Source organism: Bactrocera tryoni, chromosome 3, assembly GCF_016617805.1.
Source record: "Bactrocera tryoni isolate S06 chromosome 3, CSIRO_BtryS06_freeze2, whole genome shotgun sequence".
NCBI lineage: Eukaryota > Metazoa > Arthropoda > Insecta > Diptera > Tephritidae > Bactrocera > Bactrocera tryoni.
This window is the reverse complement of record NC_052501.1, coordinates 10,636,114-10,660,741: the sequence shown is the minus strand read 5'-3', so window position 1 is coordinate 10,660,741 and position 24,628 is coordinate 10,636,114. Positions and strand designations below refer to the sequence as shown.

The window sequence follows — 24,628 nt, the reverse complement described above, 5'->3', positions numbered from 1 at the left end:
ATGGATTTATTGAGAGAAAACTTCGATGAAAGATAATCTTCTCCAAAAATAAATGTTAAAGGATGTTCTTTCGAATGATAATAAACATTATCCAAAAGATTCTATGTTTCTATGTTTTTTCTTAAAAAAAAGAAGTAGGGAGCCTCGAAATGGATCATCTTTTATCAGCTTTTAAAATATTTTAGTTGTTTAGGTTAGCTCTCGAAACTTTCTTGATTTTTCTGGTTCGGCCGTATGTATCAGGATTGTCAATAGTGTAATTAGATCAGGAAGAAGGTAATCGTTGGATTATTATTACTATGAAACTTTGGAACTCAGAGGTCAGAATAAGCTTTAAATACGCCACTATTAACCATTACCAGACCCGTTTGTTATTAGTATTAAGATATCATTATACATATTACACTCCGTCTTTTCTAATATGACCTATTACCATTACTACATTAAACTATATATTTCTACCTAAAAGAAGTAAGTTAATTTACTGCAAATAACAAGCCATTTAGATGTATTACCAACAGATAACCGCGCCTCTACTATTATAACGCTCGAAGTTTAAAAATGCCCGCCTTTCCTTTCCACCATTACACATCACGATACAGACAGAAAATAACAATGAGAAATAATGCATTTAATTCAAATAGAGTTTTTTAAAACCATTTATTCCAATATCAACAAAATAAATCAAACACCAAAAGGAAATTGTACGCCATAAATGCAGCAACTATTGGTAATCAACCTGTGTTCGTGTAGATGTAAAGCGATGAGCTAATTTACGACTTCCTCCACTGGTGGAAGATCGAACACTTTTGATAAATTGGCGCAATGCAACACATGTTACGAGAAACAGCTGCAACGAAAGTGTCAATGACGGAGGCAACTGCATGTTGTAACGGTGAATGCAATAAGCCAGCACTAGTGACTTATTGGCTGAGTGGCTGACATGGAAAATCGCACTCCGGAAACGATGAAAGCAAAAATAGTTACAAATATTTTGACATTTGCATGTTTGTTTGCCTTTCGTCACGATATTCTCATGGGAAGGAAGTGGCAGGCAGATAATATAGATCAATATAAATATATCTGCGACAAGAATTGAGAATTAGTATAGATTGTAGAGACAAGTAATCTTTTTTAAATTAGCGACCATCGCTTTGTAAAAATATTATATAAATATGTCTCATATTTTTAGGAAACCTTTTTGATAATAGATCTCCAATATTTTTTGGGGTACACGGTTCATAAGTGCTGAGTACTGGGACTGCATGTATATTAGTATATAATACTGACTTTTTTATGTAAACGAAACACGATTAATTTTCACTTATTTCTAAAACAAAAGTGTCTAGAAGTCACTTAAGTGATATATTCGCTGGCCTATTTTTAGCTTTTCGGCAAATAATGTAATTTTACAACTTGTGATCGATTCGGTAATAATTGTGTTACCAAACACTTATCAGTTAAAGTTTTTGAATTCCTTTATTTATGTATTCTCTTACTTTGAAGAAAATTTGCTGACCCTAGAACACTTCCTTTCATTAGTTTAAAAAAGTATTTCTTACAAACTTGCTCCGTCGTGCCAATCAATTAATGCCCTAAGCCGTTCATACGAGAGTCGAGTCTACGTAACCGGAACGGATCCGGATTTTTATCGAACCAAGGACTGTTAACTTGACAGAATTCAGATTTCTACCACTTCAACAACAAGAACAACCTTAATGGCTGAAGTTGTCCGATAACATACTGTTAGCAAACTACAGAGCAGAGACTAAAAAGAAACTCAAACAAAATTTAAAATACCACATATTCATTACATGATATCTTAACATTCAGAGCCCTATTATCTAAGAGTAACATTTGTAACGAATTCTCTAAAGGCAGATCACACTGGGACCTTTTCAATCATGTCTATTTTCAGGGAACGTCCAGTAGCCGCCACAAGTCTGCTAAAGCGGCTGTTTTCCACAACAGATAGCGGCAAAGGGTAGCAAGATCTGATGGCTGTCGGTTCTACATAACCTGTACCGAACCGAATCTTTTATCCGACCAAAGACTAATATCTCAGCAGTTTTGCTATCGGGCTGATTTCTGCTGCTACTAAGTATTGCAGGGATTGTTTAGATGTAATAGGACTGATTTTATCCACCGCAACTGTATTTCGGAGCGTGCGCGCACCGACAGGATTCGGTAGAGGGCGTTCCTAGCTAACGAACGAGCACCTGGAGAGTCAAGGCAAACCATTCCGCGATGTGTTTCTGTGAGTGGTGCAGGCTTACCCGGATGTTGCTTTAGCAAGAAATTGTGTGTTTCAGTGGCACCAGACCTTTTTGGAGGGCCGGAAAAGGTCGCTGATGAAGACGGAAGCATGAGCAGATTCAAAGTGAAAACGATGCTCATTGTCTTTTTTGACATCAAAGGCACCGTTCACCATGAATTTGCTCCACCTGGACAAACCGTCATCGTCAAGTCTTATGTGGAAGTCCTCAAGAGATTCAAACGAAGGGTCAATCGGGTCACGACAACGCCCCACCGCCTTTCTTGTGAACAGCTACCTAACCTAGGCCCGCATGCCAACGCTTCCGCAGCCGCCCTACAGTTCAAATGTGGCCCCCTGGACTTTTTTGGTTTCCTTGCCTGAAAAGGCCAATGAAAGGCCGTGACGCCTTCAATGCTTGATAATTGCGCTGGCAGCGTTGCATCGATGCCGAAGGAGCCTAATAGTGAAAGTTTTAAAGAATTGTATCGATTGTTTCAATAAATTTCTTTAAATCGACTCAGTCCTTACTCTTTTCGGAAAAAATCTGTAAGTCTAGTTAACCCCTAGTTCCAAGTCCCTAAACTAAGAAATACGATGAAACTCACTAAACACAAGAAGCTCATACGACCTCTTATGATTTTTTCCAACTCAAAATGTGGATGACGAGGTTTGCTCCTAGTTGCCTAGCACTCTAACGAATTACGTAAGCATCTTATTATTTTACAACTGTACGAATTCAAAAATTATTGTAAATATAGATAAACCAAGCACTACTTTAAACTCGTATAATATGTGCAAAGCATGTACAGTCGTTTCTAAAATTTCAAACCTCCTTTTCAAGTGTTGATTATACTTTTTATCAAGTAATATGAAAGAATCTATACGGCCAAAATCAGCACCATAATCAATAATCATGGTCTCATCTAGACTCTTACTAATACTAATAAGAGATCAATAAAGGCATGAAAATAAATACCGCAATTACACAAAAGGTTACGTTCAGAATAGGATTTCAAAAGGTTGCTTTTCCAAAATCTTTATAAATTTACTGCAACTCTACGTTCTAAATGAATAATTTACACAAATTCAAACTACAATCCTCACTTAATCTTGGCCACCTCTTTACCTCTAACATCATAGATGAGAGGCGAAAATACTCACACAAGGAAGAAGAGAGGAACTATATTTGTGCAAATTAAGTGTAGAAAGAGTTCATAGCTATTTAATTAGTAATGCTAAACTAACAAGGAGTGTAGTCTACAGGATAAGTGATCTTTACACAATTACAAAACACTTTCAATTTAGTTTAAACGTTTACATATATTAATAATTCGCACGTACATAGTATAGGTATTTGTATTATCTTACATAATTTTTTAAAAGTGTGAGTGTTAATATCGATTTTAGAGATACATACTTCAAAGTATTGCCAATAGTTTAACTAACCGCTACCACTTTTACAAACACATACATAAATAAGTCCAATTATTGTGTGTTAAATTTTGCAAAATATTTATTTTTATAAATAGATTCGGTACAATAGTTAGTCCATGGGATAGTTAGAGTAGTGCATTGGCTACTACAGTACGTATACACATAATTAGCTATATTTCTGGTTACAGCAACGTACATCAGAAGAACTATTACAGTTGGTTTTTGCTTTTATTTTGCATTCCTCAATTAGTGATTAGAAACAATTATGTAATTTTTTTTTTTGTTATTCAAGGATGTCAATAATTTTGAGAATTTTTTCCGTAACGATTTTTTTAGTCACTTTAGACGTTCTCGTAAAAGACTACAACATTTTCATAAAATTGCTTGGAGAAATGTATTTAAATTTCACAAAATATCTTCTCGTGGGTGCTCTTTTTAATGCTTCGTGGATTTTATGTTTTTCAAAAGATTTTCTTGGTTAAACTTGTAATTTTTGTGTCATTAGAGCATGCCATATTGTACCTCGTCTTCGTCGTCTTCATCATATTCGCCATCACTTTCGTTTTCCCCCTCTACCAACGCATCGGTCTTCTTCTTCCCACTACCACTTCGCTTTGCACTGCCATTTCTCTTGCCTCTACTCAATTTGGCTGTGGTCAAGCGTGGAATTTTTCCACCCACCTGCTCACCTTTGCTAATTGCATGCTCATCTATTGTTTCTAATTTCTCTTTGCTCATATTTTCGCCTGTTTCTTTGCAATATTGTTCGGAAGTGACTTCTAAGCCGCCATTTTGTGGCAACACTTTTTCTGTTGAGTCAGTTTCTGTTTTTGTCTTTTCATTATTTTCTCCTACTTCTTGTTTTGTTTTGTTACTCACTTCCTCTTCTTCAGTCTTATCGTTTGCATTAGGTGCTTCTTGTGTGCTTTTTTCTCCATCATTCTTTTCAGAGCTGCTTTCTGGAGAATCTTTCACTGTTGTGTCAGGCTGTACACTTTTAGTGTTGTCACCATTTGTTGTGTCTTTATTTTCTTCGTCTTTTTCGATTTTGCTTTCATTGCTTTCTGAATTTATAACTTCATTTGCTTTCATTTCTTCTTTCTCATCACTCAAGTTAGTCTTTTCTTCTGCATTTTCCGTTGAATCCTTACTTTCTTTAGCTTCTATCGCCTCCAGCGCAATCTCTTTATCATTTTCCGTCGCACTCTTTTCATCCTTTTCAATATTATCTTCTTTATATTCTAGCGAAACATGTTCTAGGGTTTCTTTTGCTTCATCCTTCTCTGTTTCTTTATCTTTCTGAACCTCTTCATCATTGTCTTTACTTGCATCTTCTCCAATGACACTTTTGCTTGTTGTTTCCTCTCTTTCATTTCCATTATCTAATATCTCTTTCTCACTTACTTTTATATCGCTATCACTTTCTTTGTTTTTTCCATTTAAGCTTTTATTTCCATCTTTATTTTCTCCGCTTTCTTTTTTTAACTCCTCTAATACTTCCTTTTTAGTATCTACGTCTTCACTTACTTCCTTTACTATATCCTTGACTGCTTCTGTTGTATCGGCCGGTGCTGTCTCATCAACTGCTTTATTAACGTTTTGTTCCAACTCATTTACTTCTGATTCGCTTTTATGATCTGCAACTTGCTCACCAACTTGCTGTACTTCTGCAGCTTTATTCTCTTCCTCATCGCCGTTCGTTGCTTCCGCTTGCGCTTCTTTTTGCTGTTGCTCTTCCTCACCCATTGGTGTCTGTTCCTTGTATTCTTCGGTATGCGCGTCTCCACTCTCAATATGCGGTTCTATCGACAGATCAGAGACCTTTGTATCTTCAATTTTCCCCTCAGTGTTTGTAGTTTCGCTTTCTATTTCATTTTCTTTAACCTCATTTTCTTTTGTTTCATCTTCCGTATTGACTATATCTTTCTTTTCAGCTGTTTTTGGTTTATCTTCATCTTTCATTTCGTCTTTCTCCTTCACGTTCGATTCATTCTCTTTTGTTTCATCTTCTGTATTGTCTACAACTTCGGCGGTTTTTGGTTTCTCTTCATTCTTCACATCATCTACCTCCTTCACGTTAGATTCACTCTCTTCGCTAGTTATCTCTTTACTTTCTTCTTTCCTCTCTTCAACCTTTTCTGTCTCTCCGCTCTCCTCAATTTTTGTCCCATTTTCAACAATCTCGCTCTCTGCTGTATCCTTGTTATCGTTCACAGCTGTTGCCGCTGCCTCGCTCTCTTTCTGCTCCGCATGCTCTTCGTTCCCATTTGTTTTAGTTGTTGTTGTGTGATTTAAAGCTTTCATATTAGTCTGCAAAAGTAAACAATTGTCGACTGATATCTTTCTGTATGTTTGAGTTCAAAAAAGCAAAAATTGTTTCTTGCAACTTTTTTCAAAATTCAAAAATAATTTATTTTTTTTTTAATGGTAAATAAATCAGCACAAAAATCGAAACTAAATTATTATGAGCTTAAGTTAACAGATAAAGTTATGGACTGTTGTGTTTTAAGCTGCTGACAGAGCAGTAAACAAAATATAAAAGTATTGAACAAACGCAAAAATTTTGTCAGTGTATATTTTCAAAAACATGTATTTTTAAAAAATTAACGAAAATATCGGAAATTCGAAAGACGCATCAATGCCGACAATGGCTTACTTTTGAGAGTTGGAAAATAGTCACTAATTATTGGCTACTCATCGTTCTCTAATTTCCTCTACTAAAAAAGCATTTTTGAAAAAAAAATTCTGCCAATCCAACAATATTTTTTTTTTACAATTTCAGTAAATAAAAAGTTCAGTGAAGCATCCAACAATTTGCGCGTAGTAAACTACAAGCGATAATCTACCAAAGCGACAACAAGCATAAACTAATTTAGCTTTCACTATTTTTTTTTGTATTTACAGCGTTCAAAAGCGCTTGCAACTTTCGAAAGCTTTAAGCTTTAGTAAACAGGGTGCATGTTGAATAAACATTCGAAAGTAGTTGACATTCGGTGTGTACGTGATAAAACAAATGTAGTTATGTTGTTACAACGGGATGAGTGCTTAGCGAAAATGTGCAACTCACCTCCGGTTCTGTGGCTTCTACCTCTGGATTGACCTGAGCATCGGCTTCGACGTCAGCCTTAATATCAGCATCAGCACCAACATCAGCCTGAGCTTCTGCCTCAGCATCTGCATCCACAGCAGCTTTAGCTGCCTCAGTGTCCTCGACTTCGACATCTACCTCAGCTCCGTCATGCCCATTGACGTCGTTTGTTTCTGCCGCACCATTTGTCAGCGCTGGGTCTTCTTCGCCACCCTCCTCTGCACCATTTGCTGCTTCTTCGTCATCTTCTGCTGGCGTTGGTGGTGCTGAGTCATCACCATTGCCATTGGTTATAGCTGCGACATGTGGCTCCTCGTCCGTTGCGCTTACGCTTTATGATTAAATGTTGTTTTTGTGGTGTGACGCAAAATGTTTGAGTTTGAATTTGTGTCAACGGTGTTGTGTATGAGTTGGTTTTCGAGAAAACGGTTATTTGTTATACAAAAAATGTTCAAAAAGCTCTACACAAAAAACATAATATTTATAAAAAAAATATATATTTATGTAATTTTTAATTCAACTTTAACTGAAAAGCACTTTGTGGCACTTCAAAAATATTTTACTATGTGTAAATATGTTTAATGAAAGCTCTCTATTAACTATAGCATTCAATTTTTGTATAGTAAATTGTATTTTTATTATCTTAAAAAATCTGGCATGCAAGAAAAAGTTAATATTTGGAATTCCTTTGGCTGTTTTATATTTTTTAATATTTTTGGTGGTGTTGCTATTAAAAATTATTTTTTTTTAAATTAATATAAATTAAATTTAAATTATTATAAATTTTTTAAAACAAAAAAACACATCAAATAAAACTCAGATATAAAGTCTTATAACACAAAATTTCAACAAATTTAGCTTCCGTTTATCTCCTGTTTGAGAGCTTGGTTCTTAAAAGAAAGCAAGTACTAATGGAGGGTTTCCAGTAGCCAATGCCTTTATGTCCTGTAAGACTTTATCAAAAAACACCTTGAAGCCTCAACGTATTGACACATGAAGATATACTATATATTTCTTTATAATATTATAATAACTACCTTTTTCAATTAAGGGAAAGTTCAGCAATTTTTATATCATTATTATACTAAGTTCTTCTCTGAGAGTCTTGTTCAGACACATTGTTAAGTTCTTGTCAAATTTTCGTTCCTTATACAAAGGAAAACTTGAAGACTTTTTGGGATAACAAAAAACTACAGATAATGAATCTAAACTTTTATGTGTCCTCAAGGCAATCAACATTAATTGTGTAGTTGGCTTCCAATATAACTGGTTCTAATCGCTAAAGGAAAAGATTTCTAGTTTCAACTTCGCAAATGCTCTATAATATTTTATAAGGTTTAAGACGCTTACGTCACGTTTTTTTTCAAACAACTTTTAACATTTTCAAGCCAGTATGGCCGCCAGGGTTTTTGTCCTTTTTGACCTCTTTAATGATGTTCTTCGAATATTGGATTCTGAGAAATTTTTGGCCGTCAGACAATTTGTGGGGAACAAAGCGTGCACACACCTTTCGTAAGCCCAAATGTTTGAACAAAATGACATTTCTACAGTCTTCCCAATCTATTAAACCCGTTTTTCGGGCGTATGTCGCCACCAAACAATGACCAGTTAGTATTCCGATCATATTCCTGCAGTCTCTTCTATCGAGTGCCAATAGGATAGACGATTACCGTCACCAGCAGACACTTTTTTTCGGAGATCCGCCTGTTGATCGACTACGGGATCAAATGAATACAAAATTTCTCACAATGAGTCGCCCATTATTACATTACACTAAATTATGTAAATGAACATTTTTCGATTTATTTTTTGAATATAACGCCTCTTCGAAAAAAAATCACAAAATATGACTCCAAACAAATATAATTCCTTGAAGCCAAAACTGCTCGTCACTCAAAGTATGCCGATCTATGTTGGTCTAGGTTAAAATATTCAAAATTGATTTTTTGCAACATTTTCAAAAATTGTGTCTTTGATTCTAACCTTAAATTTTTAATTTTAATAAAAGCTAGACATAAAAATAAAAAAAATAAAAATTAAAATAAAACAATTTTAAAATAAATGTTGCGCAAACGCCAAATGCGTTCCAAAAATAATAATCATAAGGTTTATATTTGTTTTTTATTTCATTATTAAAATATGTGCTCTGAGTAACACAATATTCAAAATTATTCTTAAAATTATAACTACTAATCGAATATCTTCAAATTTTTTGTGCACCAAATTCCAAAAATTAACACATTCTGCCAAGAGCAACTCAATACTCTAACAACTACCACTACAACTACCAACTCACTACGCAAACAACACAGATACTCACCCATCATTCAAGTCCACCTCGGATGTATTTTCAATACTGTCGTCAGTGGTGCGACCATGAAAACCATTCGTATCTGGTATTTTAATATCTAATTTCTGTTAGAAAAAGAACGAACACAAACCGGATGGGTGGCGGGATAGGGTAGGGAGTGGGAGTAAACGAAAGAAACAGAACGCAAATGCGTACATGCATAAATACATAAATACACACATCATAATTATTGACAAATCTAGAAAACTTGTTTAAATAAATCTCATAACGCAATCAACGACAGCTGACAATCAAAGAACTCACCTTGCCACCATCGCCGATATCTTCACTCAGCGCCTCCCAGTCGGTGGCGACATCTGGTGAGACACGTGGCGCCTCCGGCACATAAACCAAGAAGGCACGCTCGATTTCGTGCGGCTTGTGGCGATAGTAAGTAGGCGATTTCATTTTCTAAAAATAACAAAAATAGAAATGTCAAAAAAAGAAGAAGAAGTGTGAATTTTTAGAGTATACACAATTTCATTTGAATGTGATTGCAATTTTATTTTCAATTACAACACAACACTTTGACGCATGACACGCAATTGCAGTAAAATTACCGATATGATATGATATTATGTGAAACAATACAAAAACAGCAATCATGTTTTAAACGCTTTACACTTACATAATCCAAGGCCTCCTCATCGCAGCCGGCCTCCGTGAGCAGCGTATAGCAGCGCATGTTATTCTTGTGACTTGCCGCCCAATGTAACGGGGTTTTGCCCGTTATATCCGTTTCGGCAGCGCCATCCGGCCAAATGCCAATCAAATATTCGAGTATTTTGGTATGACCCAGACCCGCCGCTTTGTGTATAAGATTCAGGCCGTTTGCATCGCGACAGGTAATGAGTGCCGGTGGCACCGGTGACTCCATTTTCGCCTGCAACGTCTCCAAATTATTGTCGATGACGGCTTGATGTACGTCCTTGATCGAATTCTAAAAATATTTGCAGTGCGAAATATGATTTCAATGCAAAAATAAAAAATATGTTTGTTTATTAGCTTTGCTTTTTGGCAAATCTTAGCTTTCACTGCAATTATTGGCAAATCTTACTTACCATCACATATGGCACCGCTGCCAAGAAACGCTTGACACGCGGATTTGTGCTCGCCTGCTGGCACAGTCGACTCCCCTGCCCGGCCCAAAGGATGCGTGTCAGCTTGCCAATATCCTTTTCGTGCATCCATATTCTTATGGTGGATAGTTTGACTGAGAAATCTATGAAGTGAAAAAAGACAGCTGCTTTTAAGGTGTGTAAAAATTCAATTAACCCTGCACTTTGGTAATAGAACTTTGGCACACAATTTTTTGTTGTTTCGTAACTAAAGTACTTTTCTCATTAAAGTTTCAGTGCTACCCTGCCCCGATTTGTAACCGTATCCGCTTAGCGTGTTGACATGCTATTTGAATAGTATATTTTCGTAAGGCGAGCGCTGTTCTGGTTATAGTCTTTTAACCGTTTTAAATGCTGTTAAATTATTGTCGAGTGTTTTCTTCATTTACGTGTAAAGAAGACATTGGTGGTTTTGTTGTTAGGTGCGCATAGGAATGTGAAGTCAGCTATGATTATAGCATATGCTTAATTTTTTGAATATTAAAAACGTATACATTTTAAAATTTTCTCCCTAAAATTCTTCAAAAAAAATAAATCTATTGAAAATTTTGCTTTTTCAGTTCAATTCATTCTAAACACTAGGGATTTTTTTAGGACTGATACTGCTTAGTTTTAAATTTAATAATAATAATAATTTGGTAATGCCTCTGCAAAAATGATCCTAAGACACATATGTAATTCAGAAATACCTTAAAAAAATTATCCTAAGACATCTTCACACATATTTCTAAAAGTTTTGAAAGTCTTACACCCACCCTAATGTTTTTTATTAGTTTTTGACGTGGTTCTATATTTTATTTTTGCTGAATTGTTACAAACTTTATTTTTTTATTGCAATTTCTTAATTTTTTTTATGAAATTAATTTTAGAAAATTGTAAGATGAAGGCACATGAGTTTATTTTTTGTCTCAATTGGCTTATGACATCACTTGCTTTAGATAATTATTAAACGCAGCTGATTTTTACATGTTGGGGATTCTTTAGAAAGTAAACTAGAAACCACTTTTACTTTAACGCAAATGTTACTCATACGCCATGTCGTCAGATTTGGTATAAAATTCCTGAGCATATAAAAAGTCAATTAATGTTGCGTATACGCCATGTCGCCAAATTGTTATAAAATTTGCTATCAACCCAACATCTTCTTATGTTGCGTATACGCCATGACTAACATATGTGAAATGATTATATTTGCGGAAGTCAATTTGACGTATACGTCATGTAAAGCTAAAATACATTTTTTTTAATAAATTTACTCAAGTCTCTTAAGGATTAACTTATCTACACTTTCTGAACTAAAATTCCCAGAACACGAAGCGAATGAGATGAAATTTACATTCTTTATTCTTCGAAGTTAGACCTTCCCGCCATATCTACTAGCTATTTGGTCAACTTTCGAAGCTGGTTTGCGAAACAAAGCATATGCAGCTTATATATAGAGATTATATAGCTACTTATAATATTTTCGCAGAAACACAAAAAAGTTTTAGTTTGAGCTGAAGAGTACCCAATTACACTTTCCTTTCTATATCGCCCTGCACAGTATTTCATTCCTTGAATCAAAATCGTTTATTTTTATTATTTTTTTTTACAAAAAACCTTTTCTCAACCCTAATGGAAGACACTACCTCATATTCGTACAGCTCAAGAAGATGCCACAAAAACACGCGCTGCCATTTAAATAATCGCATGCGATATCATACATACTACTTAACTCACGACCAACAGCTGAACTAATTGAATAATACAATTGGTTTATTAATTATTGATTTCTATATGATAACAATTGTCATATTTCACTTAGCATGTGAAAGTAAGGTAAATTAAACAACAAAACAAGAAACAATTGTTTAAAAACACACATAAGAGAAAACAACTAAAAGTACAGAAGCGTTAAAAATAAAAATATAAATAAATAATATAAATGTAAGTTCATCAATAAAAGATAATATATTTCTCGAGAAGTATTAATGTTAGTGTTTTTGATCTCGAACCTTTTTTGTAGCAAATAAAGTTTCCTACAAGTTTGTCATGTGCATTTTTTCTACAGCTCTTGTCATTTACGAGATATATACACAAAGATGCGAGTTTCGTGGAAAAATCAGGTTTAGAGCCCCGTACTACCTCGCCGGAGTGAGTTTCGACTTTGTTGCAATGTTGTTCAATTCTGAGGAATATGTGTCTAAAGTCAAAGCGAGGCCTCTAGAAATTTAAAGATAAAAATCACGATTGTCGTGTATTCTCAATGGAAATTTTTTACATGCCTTGGTCTAGTCCTTAATGTTAATATTTTTTTAGAATATTTTCAAGGAAATTTCATGCTGGGATTTAAAAAAAAAATTAAAAACTAGTTCAAAAAAACAAAACACCCTAATTAATATAATGTATGTATACAAAAATAAGTTGCAGCCGACTACCCAATATATATGTTACACCAAAAGGAAAAGTATGGCAGATAGTTGTAAATAATCTTATTTATTTAGAATGAAAAAAAAATTAGTAAGGTATTATTAATAAAATAATGACCTTTAATTATTAAAAGTAAACAACAGGTAAATAAAAAGTAATTATGAAAATATGATTTTTTTTATTTATTATTTAAATATAATTAGCTTTAATGTTGTCTATGTAAACATACTATTGAATAATTTATGCGCGTATAAGTAGCCTTCTATTGTTGCTTGGGTGTGTGAGAAATCAATAATGTTGCTGTTTCTTGTGGAAATCTAATTTATATAATAAAACTCTTTATTTATTTTTTTTTTTTTTTTGTTTATAAAAAACAAGTCTTCAAAGCTTTAGTGAAAGCTAATTTTAACTGTGAGTGAGTGTTAAGAAAACACTGACTATTGTTCTAAGCAAAAACCACACTGGAGTGTATTTTAAACCTTTATATTGTAGTGGTTTATATCTATAATTTTTTCCCCAGAGTTGTGCACTGCGTTTGGGACTCGTCACATAAAAACACTACCTATGAAAAAATCTCATTCTCTGCTGTTGTTTTCATCCTAGACTTTTGTGACCTTTTAAGCTCACCTATAATCACCTAGGCGATGTCTATGCCAATAAAAAAGAATTTTTTCAGAAGTCTAATCAAATAGATATTTATTTAATCAATTTTCAACTTCTTAAACTTTCATGAATGAAACAGATATAAAATTTTTTAAAATTTGTTGCAAGTAGGTCACAAAACTCGGAAAGTTTGCCATTACAATACTCTTTGCTCGTTATTAACTTTTATATATAATATAAAATAAATAGCACCAAACAATTTTTATGGTATCAGTGTACAGCGAGACTAATGCTGATTGAAATATATGAACAATGCTTTATATCTTCTCGCATCCAGTGCGCTATAGGATTACATATATTTACGGTTTTAAAAAATTGAATCGAAATCGACCCACTAGAATATTGTCCTAAATACAGCCTTGAGAACTTATGCGCTCAAGGCTAGCTCTGCTAAGTGCGCCATCTCTTAACGCGTTTTTCTCGAAATTGATATTCATGAAATTTTACACAAGTCTCTGAAATAAGGATTACAACTACATATTTGAAAAAAAAACATCTCAAAATTTTCATTGAAATTTTATTTTTTCTGTAAAAAAGTTTGCCAAAAATCCAATTTTCAGTTTTTTTCCTTAGTCGGAGTTTTGGATTAAAGTTTTAACTAAAACACGTATTTTTTCACTTTAGATGATTGGAGGAGTTGTAAGGAGTTATCCTGCCAACGTGGCGCATCTTTTTTCCAAGGAGTCACCGGATATGGCGGCGCAATGACCAAGTTTAAAATATTTCTCCGAAAATTTCAAACTTCCTTTGTTATTATTTTATGTTTATAACAATAAAAAGCTCTATTGAAATATTTAATTTTTTATATGAGAAAACAATTGTTGAAAAAGGGTTGTTTTTTACACGAGGAAAACCATGTAACCCCTTAAGACTAGTCCCTAATTTTATGTGGTGGTTTCTTGAAAATTTTTCTCTGTATTTCTGACTGCTTAGTAAGAGAATGTACCTTAATCCTCATTTCAGTCCCCAATTAAAAATATTAAACATACAAATGGCTACAATAGTTAAGAGAAATATCTCTCTTAAGGAAAAAATTAAAATTTATTTAATCAGTGAAACCCCCTAATGGCAAAATTCTTTACCTTAACTGTCTTTCGACCAAACGCTTATTTAAAATAAGAGTTGGAAATGCGTTAAGAGTTATTCTACTTATAGCACAGAGGATCAATAAGATTTATTCGGCCATAGCAACTTTTTAAATCATTTTCCATAAATGGCCGCTGAGTAATCAATCTACTAACAACAAGCACGCTTATCTGACAATAATTACGTATTGCTTTTTTCAAAAAATTTTCTAAATAACAATAGGATAACAATAATTGATAGACATGAAGCCATGCCATCAGAATTATCTAATTTTGAGATATGGTAATCAATTTAAAAAATAGTAATATTTTTATAATAATAATATTAAATTTAATAATTAAAAACATTAAAATTTTAAAATTCAAAATATATTTTTAGTAATTTTACATACCATCTATGTCACGGCGCTTTCGCACTTGGTTCGACGATTGTCCGTTCATTGGTAGAACTGAAAAAAGGAAATATGCATTTAAAGTGCGATTTTCGGCATACAAATTAACTGAAACATTTTTTTATTAAATATAATATAAAAATAATCAATACTTTAATATTCTAAAAGTCTAGCACAAAAACTCTGACAATATGAGCTTAACATTAAAGTACATTGACTTTTAGGAAAGCAACCATAGAGAATTTTAAATAATATTTTATAGAGCCATTCCTTATAATCCTGTATCGTATAAACCATACAATTGCTACAAGCAATTCAACAGAATTAGCGCACAAAATCAATAAACACAAAAATTGTTGCCCCCAAAAAGTAATCGATACATTATGCGAGTGCTCTTTGTGCCGCTAAAACAATGTGAAATTCGGTTTACTATTTATTACTCTTTTTAGTTGACCACAAAGCGAGCGCACACACTTTACTGACGTTGACAAATTGTGTAGTTTTTGCAGCGGCGACTTCAAACACGTCTTCTGACTGGCCTTACCGGTCAACAACTGATTTCCAAAAGTCCGCGACGGCCACCAGCGAATTGCCGGCCGAAAGGTGTCGAAAATTCCACAAAACGGACCCCATCAGCATACCAACGAAACCGGCTGGCAGGCAACACAAGTGACCAACAAACCGACAGCCTCTACCAACCGTGTGTGTCTAGTCAAACGGGCAGCCACGGCACCGGAAGCCAAGCGTTGAAAGGCTATTTGTATGAAACGGACAGTTGGTGCGGCCGCTGCGGCAGGTGGAACGGAAACTTTTGTTGGTCAAAGTTAAATGCGACATTTCTTTTTTATTTCGACATGCTTGAAAAGGAAAGGAAAACAACTAGATTCTTTAATGTTGTGCGTTGTTGTTCTTTGCCTGCCGAAAAGCAAACAAAAACAAGGTCAGCTTGTAATGAAAATTAAAAGTAATTGTATAATATTCACCCACGCCGACACTACATGCTTCCAGGGAATTGAATGGAAATTGATTTACTCTTTTACAAGTGCACTCTTACACTGGAAGCCAGCGCTGAGAGCTTCGTGGGTAGCGTAAGTCAACAATTAGTTTTGTCTTCCACGAAGCGCTTACATACACAGAGTAATTAACAGCATTATTAAGCTTATTTCAACACACTTATGGGCACAACAATCACTTCTATTTATTTGGAAATAAACTAATAAGCAATTGGGGCGAAGCAAGTGTTAAGGTGAGTAGAGTAAACAGTAGACAATACTTGGAACAAACATTGCAGCGCCTAAGTGAATCACACTGCGTATACGCAACATACGAATTAAGTGACAAGTGTGCGGAAAATTTTCTTGCACTAACTGAAACTCACATCAGTATTTTGGTGAATCTATAAGCCAATATAAATACAGATTGCCCTAAATAAAACATATGCCGCATTCTCATAACTCTTACCACACAAATATGCAGCTAATAACCTATAGCTAACCTATACGTACTTATATACATTATTAGACATGTACATATGTGCTTTAAGTATATGCTGCGCTTTATTGACTTTTAAATATGTCAAGGTGAGCACATTTTCGGCATTTCCATTAGCATACAGGCCACCACACACAGCTTGCAACATGTACAACTTACGAAAAGTAGGCTACAATTAAACGTTTTTGGTATGCTTTGGCAAGAAAAAGAAAATTATAGTAAATTTGAATAGCATACAAGGTGGTGGGCGGCAAAATCAAAGCCAAGGCTGTGCATATGTAAGCATGTCTCCCAATTGCCCTTAAAAACTACAAATCACTTACATGCCACATGCCTAGTTACTGCCACATATACTTGTATACTTATGATGAATATGTGTAAGATGGACAAGGCATTTCTTGTTCGTAAAACCTATTTTTAGGCGCTCTCCTTAGGCATTTAAGCAGCTCGCTTGTCATGGCTTGTGACGCATTTACCTAAGTGATGCATAAAATTAGAATCCGTTTAAGTATTTTGTTTTTCAATGCATTTTTTAGATTTTAAAAATAGCACTTAAGTTGGTAAAAATACATTAAATTCTCTATTTCAGTCACCGCATTGCAGTTTGAAGCTTTTTTTTGCATTGAGGAAGACTGATTGTAATAGAAAGCTTGCATAAAGAGGTCTTTCGATGGCTTGGAAGTTTTCGTAGAAAAAATTTAAGTGTAGAAGAATTGTTATCTTAATCTATTCTATCCTTTCGATATTGAAAACAAGTAAGACCGTTAACTATGGTTGCACCGTAACTATAGCACCTTTTACATATAGAAAATATTCTTTGCAAGAACTTTGATTGGCCAGTTTGTATAGCAGCTGTATTCGATAGCGACTCGATCTGAATAAATGTTTGAGCGATTGCACTATTACCTTCCACAATAACCAATCCAAAATTTCGTTAAAATATCTCATCAAATAAAAAAGTTTTCCATACAAGCACTTTTTCCGATCGTCCGGTTTGTATGACAGCTATATGCTATAGTAATGCGTTGTAAACCATTTCTTCGGTGGTTACATTATTGCCTTGAACAATAACATATGCCAAGATTCTTGAAGATATGTATCTGGTCAAATGAAAAAAAGTTTTCCCTCGAAGCATTTAATTCCCATCATTCAGTTTGTACGGCAGTTATATGCTATGGTATTTCGATATTGGCAGTTCCGACAAATTAGCAGTTTCTTTGTGAAAAAAGAACAGGTGCAAAATTTCAGATTGATATCTCAAACACTGAAGGACTAGTAGACTAAGCTCGTCACACTGATCTTCTTGCCATTTTTCCGCTAGAGACCCTATTCCATTAATGTAAAACTTTCATTAGTGTAAATCGAAATTTCGAAATTCGCAGAACGGAAGCGAACGAACCATTGTTGTGATCCACGAACTTATACAGCATCGTATCCTTAAACTTCACAAATTACATTTGAGGGTTGTGTGACATTCTTACCTTTTTTATACAAAAATTTCAAAATACATGAACAGCTCTAACTTTTTTTCAACTTCTCCGAATTTCTTTTATAAAACAAAATATTTGTACTGAATACCTACCATAAGGATGGATGGCACTATAAACAGTCACGACTACGTGAGTATTTCACAAGCAGGGCTTTAATTATAATTTGAAAAAATTCTTCGTTTCCAAAATAAAAACTGCATTTTCAATTTATCTTTTTTGAGATTTTTGAACATCGGAAAACTGTGAAACATCCTGCAATTAAGTCTTATAATAAGCTTTCTTTATTGAAATAAAATTAGGCGCAATAAAATCTACTAAGTAAAACGAAACTACAGCTTAAATATCGGCAATGAGACAATTAGATTGACCTTAATAAATGGATTTGAATTTTTTCAACAGAACACATTATTTTAAGGAAGAGCGGTTTTCTCTGTTAAGGGGGAGCCTGCTTTAGAGGCTAAAATAATTCGATTTTTTTTGAAGAGTTTTTTGGGAGGGAAAGAAATAATTGGATTAAAACGAAATTTCTAGGCCTTGTATTTATATATTTAAACATCATTCACAAATTTTTTGGATACGAAATCTTTGATATTCTGCTTTTGGAAACAATTTCGCGATGCATCTCGCATACGAATTTGTCGGACGGCGGGCAGGATTTCTGTCGGAAACAAAAAATTCAAAGAGTTTCAAATTTTTTAATAATTTATCTTTTAGTTAGACTAAAAAAATTACAAAAAAATGTAAAATTTTAAAATTTTTTTATAAATTTAAAAAAAAGGTGGTTTGTGACCAAAATTATTTTACTTTATCTTGTTTAAAAATATGTTCAAACTTGACTTTTCTTAGTTTTTCTTAGTTTAAATAGAAGATAATTTAATGCCAAAGATAATAAACTTTGCCACAATTCCATACGACGTTTAGTTTTTTTTCTAACCTGCCCGCCAATTAAGAAAAATCGTAAAAATGAATAACCAAGAAATCGCGCGTCAAAGTTTTGAGCTTCTGCCCAAGCGCTTATATATCTGCTAGACGCACGGTCACTATTTCCCTTCTAGCATCGAAAATATTTCGAATTTCCATCTATAACTTAGGGAACATATTCTTAGATTATTTTTAAAGAGATTTAAACAAGAAAAATCGATTTTTTGCAGCTGCTAAAGCATCCTAATAGATAATTCTTATATTAGGTATATTGAAGCTAAAGAAGTTGCGGCCAGATCCTACTTATTTTAGACACAATATGCACCATTCATATACCGCGTTTTTCAATAGGGATGATATGATGTCTAAGTGACGTTTCGGCCATTTTTAATAAGTCATGCATGATCCGTTTTTTTTTTTATTTCATTCAGTTATGTTTACAATTTCATTATGGAAAGATATACGCAAAAACAATATTTACAAAATTCAATTTTATTATCAAAATAATCGTTCTACAATTGCAAGTGCGCTTTTGCCATTGTATGTTCGTAATAATCGTCCCCCGGTGCCCGCTATTCGTCGAATTGTTGAAAATTCCGAACGTACATTTTCTTTAGATAATGTTAAAGTATGGGATAGAGAGCTGCTCGAAGAAATGGAAATAATACTGCCGTTTAGGCTACTATTGCTGAAGACCGCAATTTTTCGATTACAAACTGTTCTCAAGAATTGGTACTGTCTGAAACCACAACCAGGCGGATTTTGAGAGTGGATTTTGGGCTTGCATCCGTATAAAATTGTTCTCACTCAACAACTAAAACCATTGGATCACCGTAAACGTCGTGAATTTGCTGATTTTGTATTGGAAAATTTTCAAAATTATAACGGTTTTTTTTAAGAAAATCATTCATCTTCGTCTGAGTGATGCGGTAAACAGAATTGTCGATTCTGGTGCAAAGCAAATCCACAAACTATTCATGAACAATCATTACATTCACCTAAATTGACAGTTTGTCGTGGTTTTTGGTCTGATGGAATCATCGGTTCACAGATTTTTGAAATGAAGCTGGTGACACCGTTAATGTCAATGGAGTGCGGTATAGATCTATGATAACCAACTTTTTATGGCCACAATTGGAAAAAAGTAGATTTTGATAGCATCTGGTTTCATAAACGTGGCTACATGCCACATAGCACGCGCAACAACCAATTTGGTTCGAGAAAAGTTTGGAGAATCGATTATTTCAAGAAATTGTGACATTAGATGACCTCCAAGAAGTTGTGATTTAACACCATTATACCACTTCTTGTGGGGTTATTTGAAGTCATTGGTATTTGGCAATAAAGCAAACTCCCGTAAAGCTTTAGAAGTCAATATGGAACGTGCGATTCATCACATACGATTTGATTTAGTGAAAAAAGTACTCATGGAGGCCATATGAATGACGTTATATTCAGAGCTTAATTGTTTCCATTGTACTTCACAATAAATATATCAATAATCATATCAATCTTATTAGAAAACCATGTATATGCCATGTATATAATATTATATAATACCTATATTTTCGCGAAAAAGTTAGCCATATTTATATTTTGCGTAAAGTAGGTAGGATTGTATTTCAATTTCGTCTATTTTCAATTATACTCTAAATATAAAAATTGGTGGAGAAGTAATTCTTGAGGTATGTATATGATTTCACCTAAAGAATGGATGGTACAACGCCCACACCAATTCATATGCAACCTTTCCATATCATCTTAACATTAAAATTTAATCCGTAAGATGTTTTTTTGTGAATTATAGTTATTTAAGTTGTTTTTAACATTTCTGTTAAATGGGGATTCGGCGACCAATTTCGTCTGCAAATTTGTTTGATAAAGTTTTAGTGATTTCTGAGCTATACATGGTACATTAAGTTAGATTTCCCGTACCAAATCTGCGTTTTATTTCTTAATTTCTGGTTTAATTATAGAATGTAAATTTTTCGAGTAAAAGCATTTTGTAGACGTGCCAATAATAACATACATAAATATTTCCGCTGTGATCAAATTGAAAGGTGAATTTTGTCCATTTCATCTTTTTCAAAGTCATCCTCTCCCGCTGCAATACACTTATACCAACGAATTTTCCAGTCATCATAGCACTTGGAAAAATCCTCCGTCGTAATAAATATTTTGACTTATACTCTGTACTAGTATGATGTGAGGGCATAAAAATGCAAAAATAATTGGTGAGGTCACAGCAATTTTTTTTTTATTTTCCAAACGAACAGAACAAAAATAGTAGGCTATGAATCAAAAAGAGTCAAAAGTACATGTATTCTAAAAATATTTACTAGTCATTGATAGATATTAACTCTAAAAAAAAGTTAAATCAAGCACCATGTAAAGACTTCTACTAGTAATTAGCTCTAATTTATGCAACTTGTTATCCTTAATTGCTTTATTAAGTTGTCAGAGCTGTACTGTTGTTCTCCCCTATCTATCTTCATATGAATATACGGAACTATTCCTTCATATTCATATTCATTTACATATATCTATCAATATATATATATATATATATATATACATATATTTGAAAGTATTTTCATATATCCCGCATGGCTTTCCGTTCAGCACACTGTTAGTTGGTCGTCTGAGTTACCTTACCACGAACATGCAAATAATGAAAACGAGCAGGAAATGAAACGGAAATCGCACACTAAACATTTCCGCTGTGCCATTTAAGATGGCAACAAAAAACAAGGTATACAGAAGAATATGTGAACTATATCGTGAAATTTATCGCGGCAAATTGCCACTTGTTGCCTCACGTAACGAAGGTATGTGCTGTGATACATGTGCTTTATGTGCTCGAACAGTAATTAAGAGTCATGTAAGCTTATATATAGTAAGTAGTATATGCAACTTTTTTATATAAAGAGAGCAGTTCAGATACAACAATCCCGAAATAACGGGATTAAATAATGAAAAAATAAAAACCATAAGCACACAAGATATTTGATTTTCTAACGAAACCAGCTGGCTCCTATATACACTGGTTTGTAACGTTTTATTTAGTCTTTCACTTCAAAAGCAGCTTGGAAAATTAGTTGTGAGTTTTCTCTGGGAACTTTACGAATTTTCGAATATTGTTGCTATTTTTCTAGTCCCGATAATATCGTAATACTCACAAAATTTCAGTTTTCCTAGTGGTGCATATTAACACATATTGAGCAAAAGCTTTGTTTACTCTTTTACTTATGTACTCTCGCTATATATATATTCTCTAATGCATGTATATGCGTAGTATTATTATATACATATAGCTTCATTAGCTACACAAGGTTTGATATAGATACTGAATACCTAATCTACACAACATTCAACAGCCGATATTCCCTCGCTGCTTATCGCCTTTGAAAGCCCTTAATACCGTTATTCAAACTTATTCAGAGTGTCACTGTGCAACTATATATATACAGACATACATATCTACACTTACTAGCTTTTGCCTTTACTCATAGTTAACTTATCATTTTTTGTACACCCACCCTCACTTTACTTCATTAAGGGAGCTTCGCTTTACTAATTTGCATGTGCTATGTTGGCATATCATCATAAAAATTCCAGCACCTGAACGCCAGTTTCGCGTGACTTTTGCCGCAAACATTCCACCGAAAGGCGTTTTAAGTCGTACTTCCCTTTGGGTTGGCGTTATATTAGCAGATACCCTTACACACTCAAACATAACTGCTTTGCTAAGCGTTTTTGTTTATTATGTGATTTTGTGTGGCACCATTTAAGTTTACTACGTTAATTCACCGTGGGCAATTAACAGCAACCATTATATTTGTATACATGTATGTACTTCAAGTCGCTTTGATTTTATGTTGAATTAATTATCAATGACGAAACTTGAAGTTGGCAATAAAATAGTTTTGGCATGATGACAACACAAAGTTTCTTGTTCTTCTTATTATTATATCACAAAGTATAATAATTCACCATGCGTCTAATCTTGGAAAAGACCCGTGAAAAGAGAATCGACTCGCACCACCTCATTGCCGATATCAATGCTTCTTTTGACGGCAGGAACGCTATGTCTGAATTTCGTTTCCCCGCAAAACTAATACGGCTGTGTAAGCTGACGTTGAGAAATACCAAAAGTTCCATCAGGTTCAAGGAGAACCTTTCCGAGCCTTTCAATAACAAACGAGATTTGAAACAAGGCGACTTGCTTTCATGCACTTCTTCAATCTACTCCTACAGAAAATAATTGGAGCTGCAGAGCAAAACAGGGAATATTCTATAAGCAAGCATACAGTCGTCGCACTCGCGACTTGGCTCCCACGTCACTGTTGTCAGTCATAACTTCGAAGTTGTAGATAAGTTCAAATATCTTGGAACTAACATTAACTTCAACAATAGCGTTGGAGCGTTATTGTAAACTCGGCTACAATCGAGTTAGCGGTGGCTACTCCAATAAAGAAAGATATGTTTATATAACACATATAAAGATAAACTCCAAAAATTTAAAGTAAATCCGCCAAAAAGTTCCGAAGATTAAGCGTATTTATAAGAAAAACTTTTTCTAAAATTTTCTTGTATAGTAGTTCTAGTTTTATACGTCGTATCGGGTCATGCTATACCTTTTTGGAAAGCGCATTTCACGCGCTAACACGTGTTTGATTGATTGTCGTTTCTTTTAAGTCGTTCGTGAGTTATAGCGTCGCAAACATGGAGCAAAATAAAGAGGAAATACGGCATATTTTACAGTACTGCTACGATAAAGGCAAAAATGCATCTCAAGCCGTCAATAAACTTTGTGCAGTTTATGGACCCGATACAGTTTCCATTTCCACCGCACAACGATGGTTTCAACGTTTTCGTTCTGGTGTAGAGGTGGTCGGAGACGCGCCACGCTCCAGAAGTCCTGTCGTCGAAAATTGCGATAAAATCGCTGAATTGGTCGAAAGAGACCGGCATAGTAGCAGCCGTAGCATCAGTCAAGAGCTGGGCATGAGTCATCAAAAATTCATTTCAATTTCAATAAAAAAAAAAATTCAATAAAAATACCGCAAGACTTTTTTGACAACCCATTATATAGTTAAACATTTGAGATATGTCACTTTATGAATAAAAATTTCCTAAGCCGAACCAAAACTGTTCAAGCCCCTAAATACCAAATATGTGAACTCAATGCTCATAGCTGACTTTTTGCTAAAAATATCGGTCATTGTGTGAGATGAGGTGGTTAAATAGGGTCAGTACTTCCCTTGGCCTCCATATACCTAATATAAAGATTTTCAAATTTCCAGGCGACTTTGTACCGAATATGTAGGTTTTCTTGATAAAATTGAGAGAGCGTATTTTTCTTATAACGGTGCATCCTTATGCTTAGAATGAATAAAATAGAGTCAAAACTCGCCCTAGACCCCACATAGCTAACAGGTCTTATGTACCTGAAGGTACTTCTCTGACATTAATCCATGAAAATTGCAAGAGCATGAAATGTTCAGTTATACCCAAACTTAACACCTCTTTACTTGTTAGTAAAAAATTTTGTCAACATCTGAAAGTATATCCCAGGTCCAACAATGGGTATTAATAAATTGCGAGAGTACTCGTATAAAATGTTTGGTAATAGCGGTACTTAGCCGCCTAAATAAAGTACAAAATGCGAAATTTTTACTAATATCTGTGCGATAACTTGAGTTTTTTACATGCTGTTAAAAGCACTGTCTATCTTTAAAGTAATCGAATCTAAGGTGAAACCGAGATCTAAAAAATCACCGAGATCCACATTTTTTTCTTATATTTGGAACAATGTTTTATCGATATTCGACGATATTCGCAGACACCAAGCAAAATATTGATTTTTTTAATTATAAATTGATATACATATTAATTCATTAATTGAAATCTCCAATATTTTGCAAATT

At 34.1% G+C, this 24,628-nt stretch overlaps 1 protein-coding gene across 14 annotated transcripts in view; it reads right to left on the bottom strand.

The window, feature by feature from the left end:
- The window catches only part of LOC120772186 (putative ankyrin repeat protein RF_0381), a 54,241-nt gene that overhangs the window by 17,232 nt on the left and 12,381 nt on the right, over positions 1–24,628 (bottom strand). For 10 of the 14 annotated variants that reach the window (XM_040100644.1, XM_040100645.1, XM_040100646.1 and 7 more), the window contains 7 exons: positions 14,797–14,853; positions 10,191–10,351; positions 9,758–10,069; positions 9,394–9,540; positions 9,100–9,194; positions 6,759–7,110; positions 5,219–6,001 (listed from right to left, as the gene is read on the bottom strand). In XM_040100644.1, coding sequence (XP_039956578.1) covers positions 5,219–6,001; positions 6,759–7,110; positions 9,100–9,194; positions 9,394–9,540; positions 9,758–10,069; positions 10,191–10,351; positions 14,797–14,853 — 1,907 coding nt within the window. Of the gene's footprint in view, positions 1–5,218; positions 6,002–6,758; positions 7,111–9,099; positions 9,195–9,393; positions 9,541–9,757; positions 10,070–10,190; positions 10,352–14,796; positions 14,854–24,628 lie in introns of those variants that run through there. The other 4 variants (XM_040100648.1, XM_040100650.1, XM_040100647.1 and 1 more) reach the window with 3 other exon arrangements.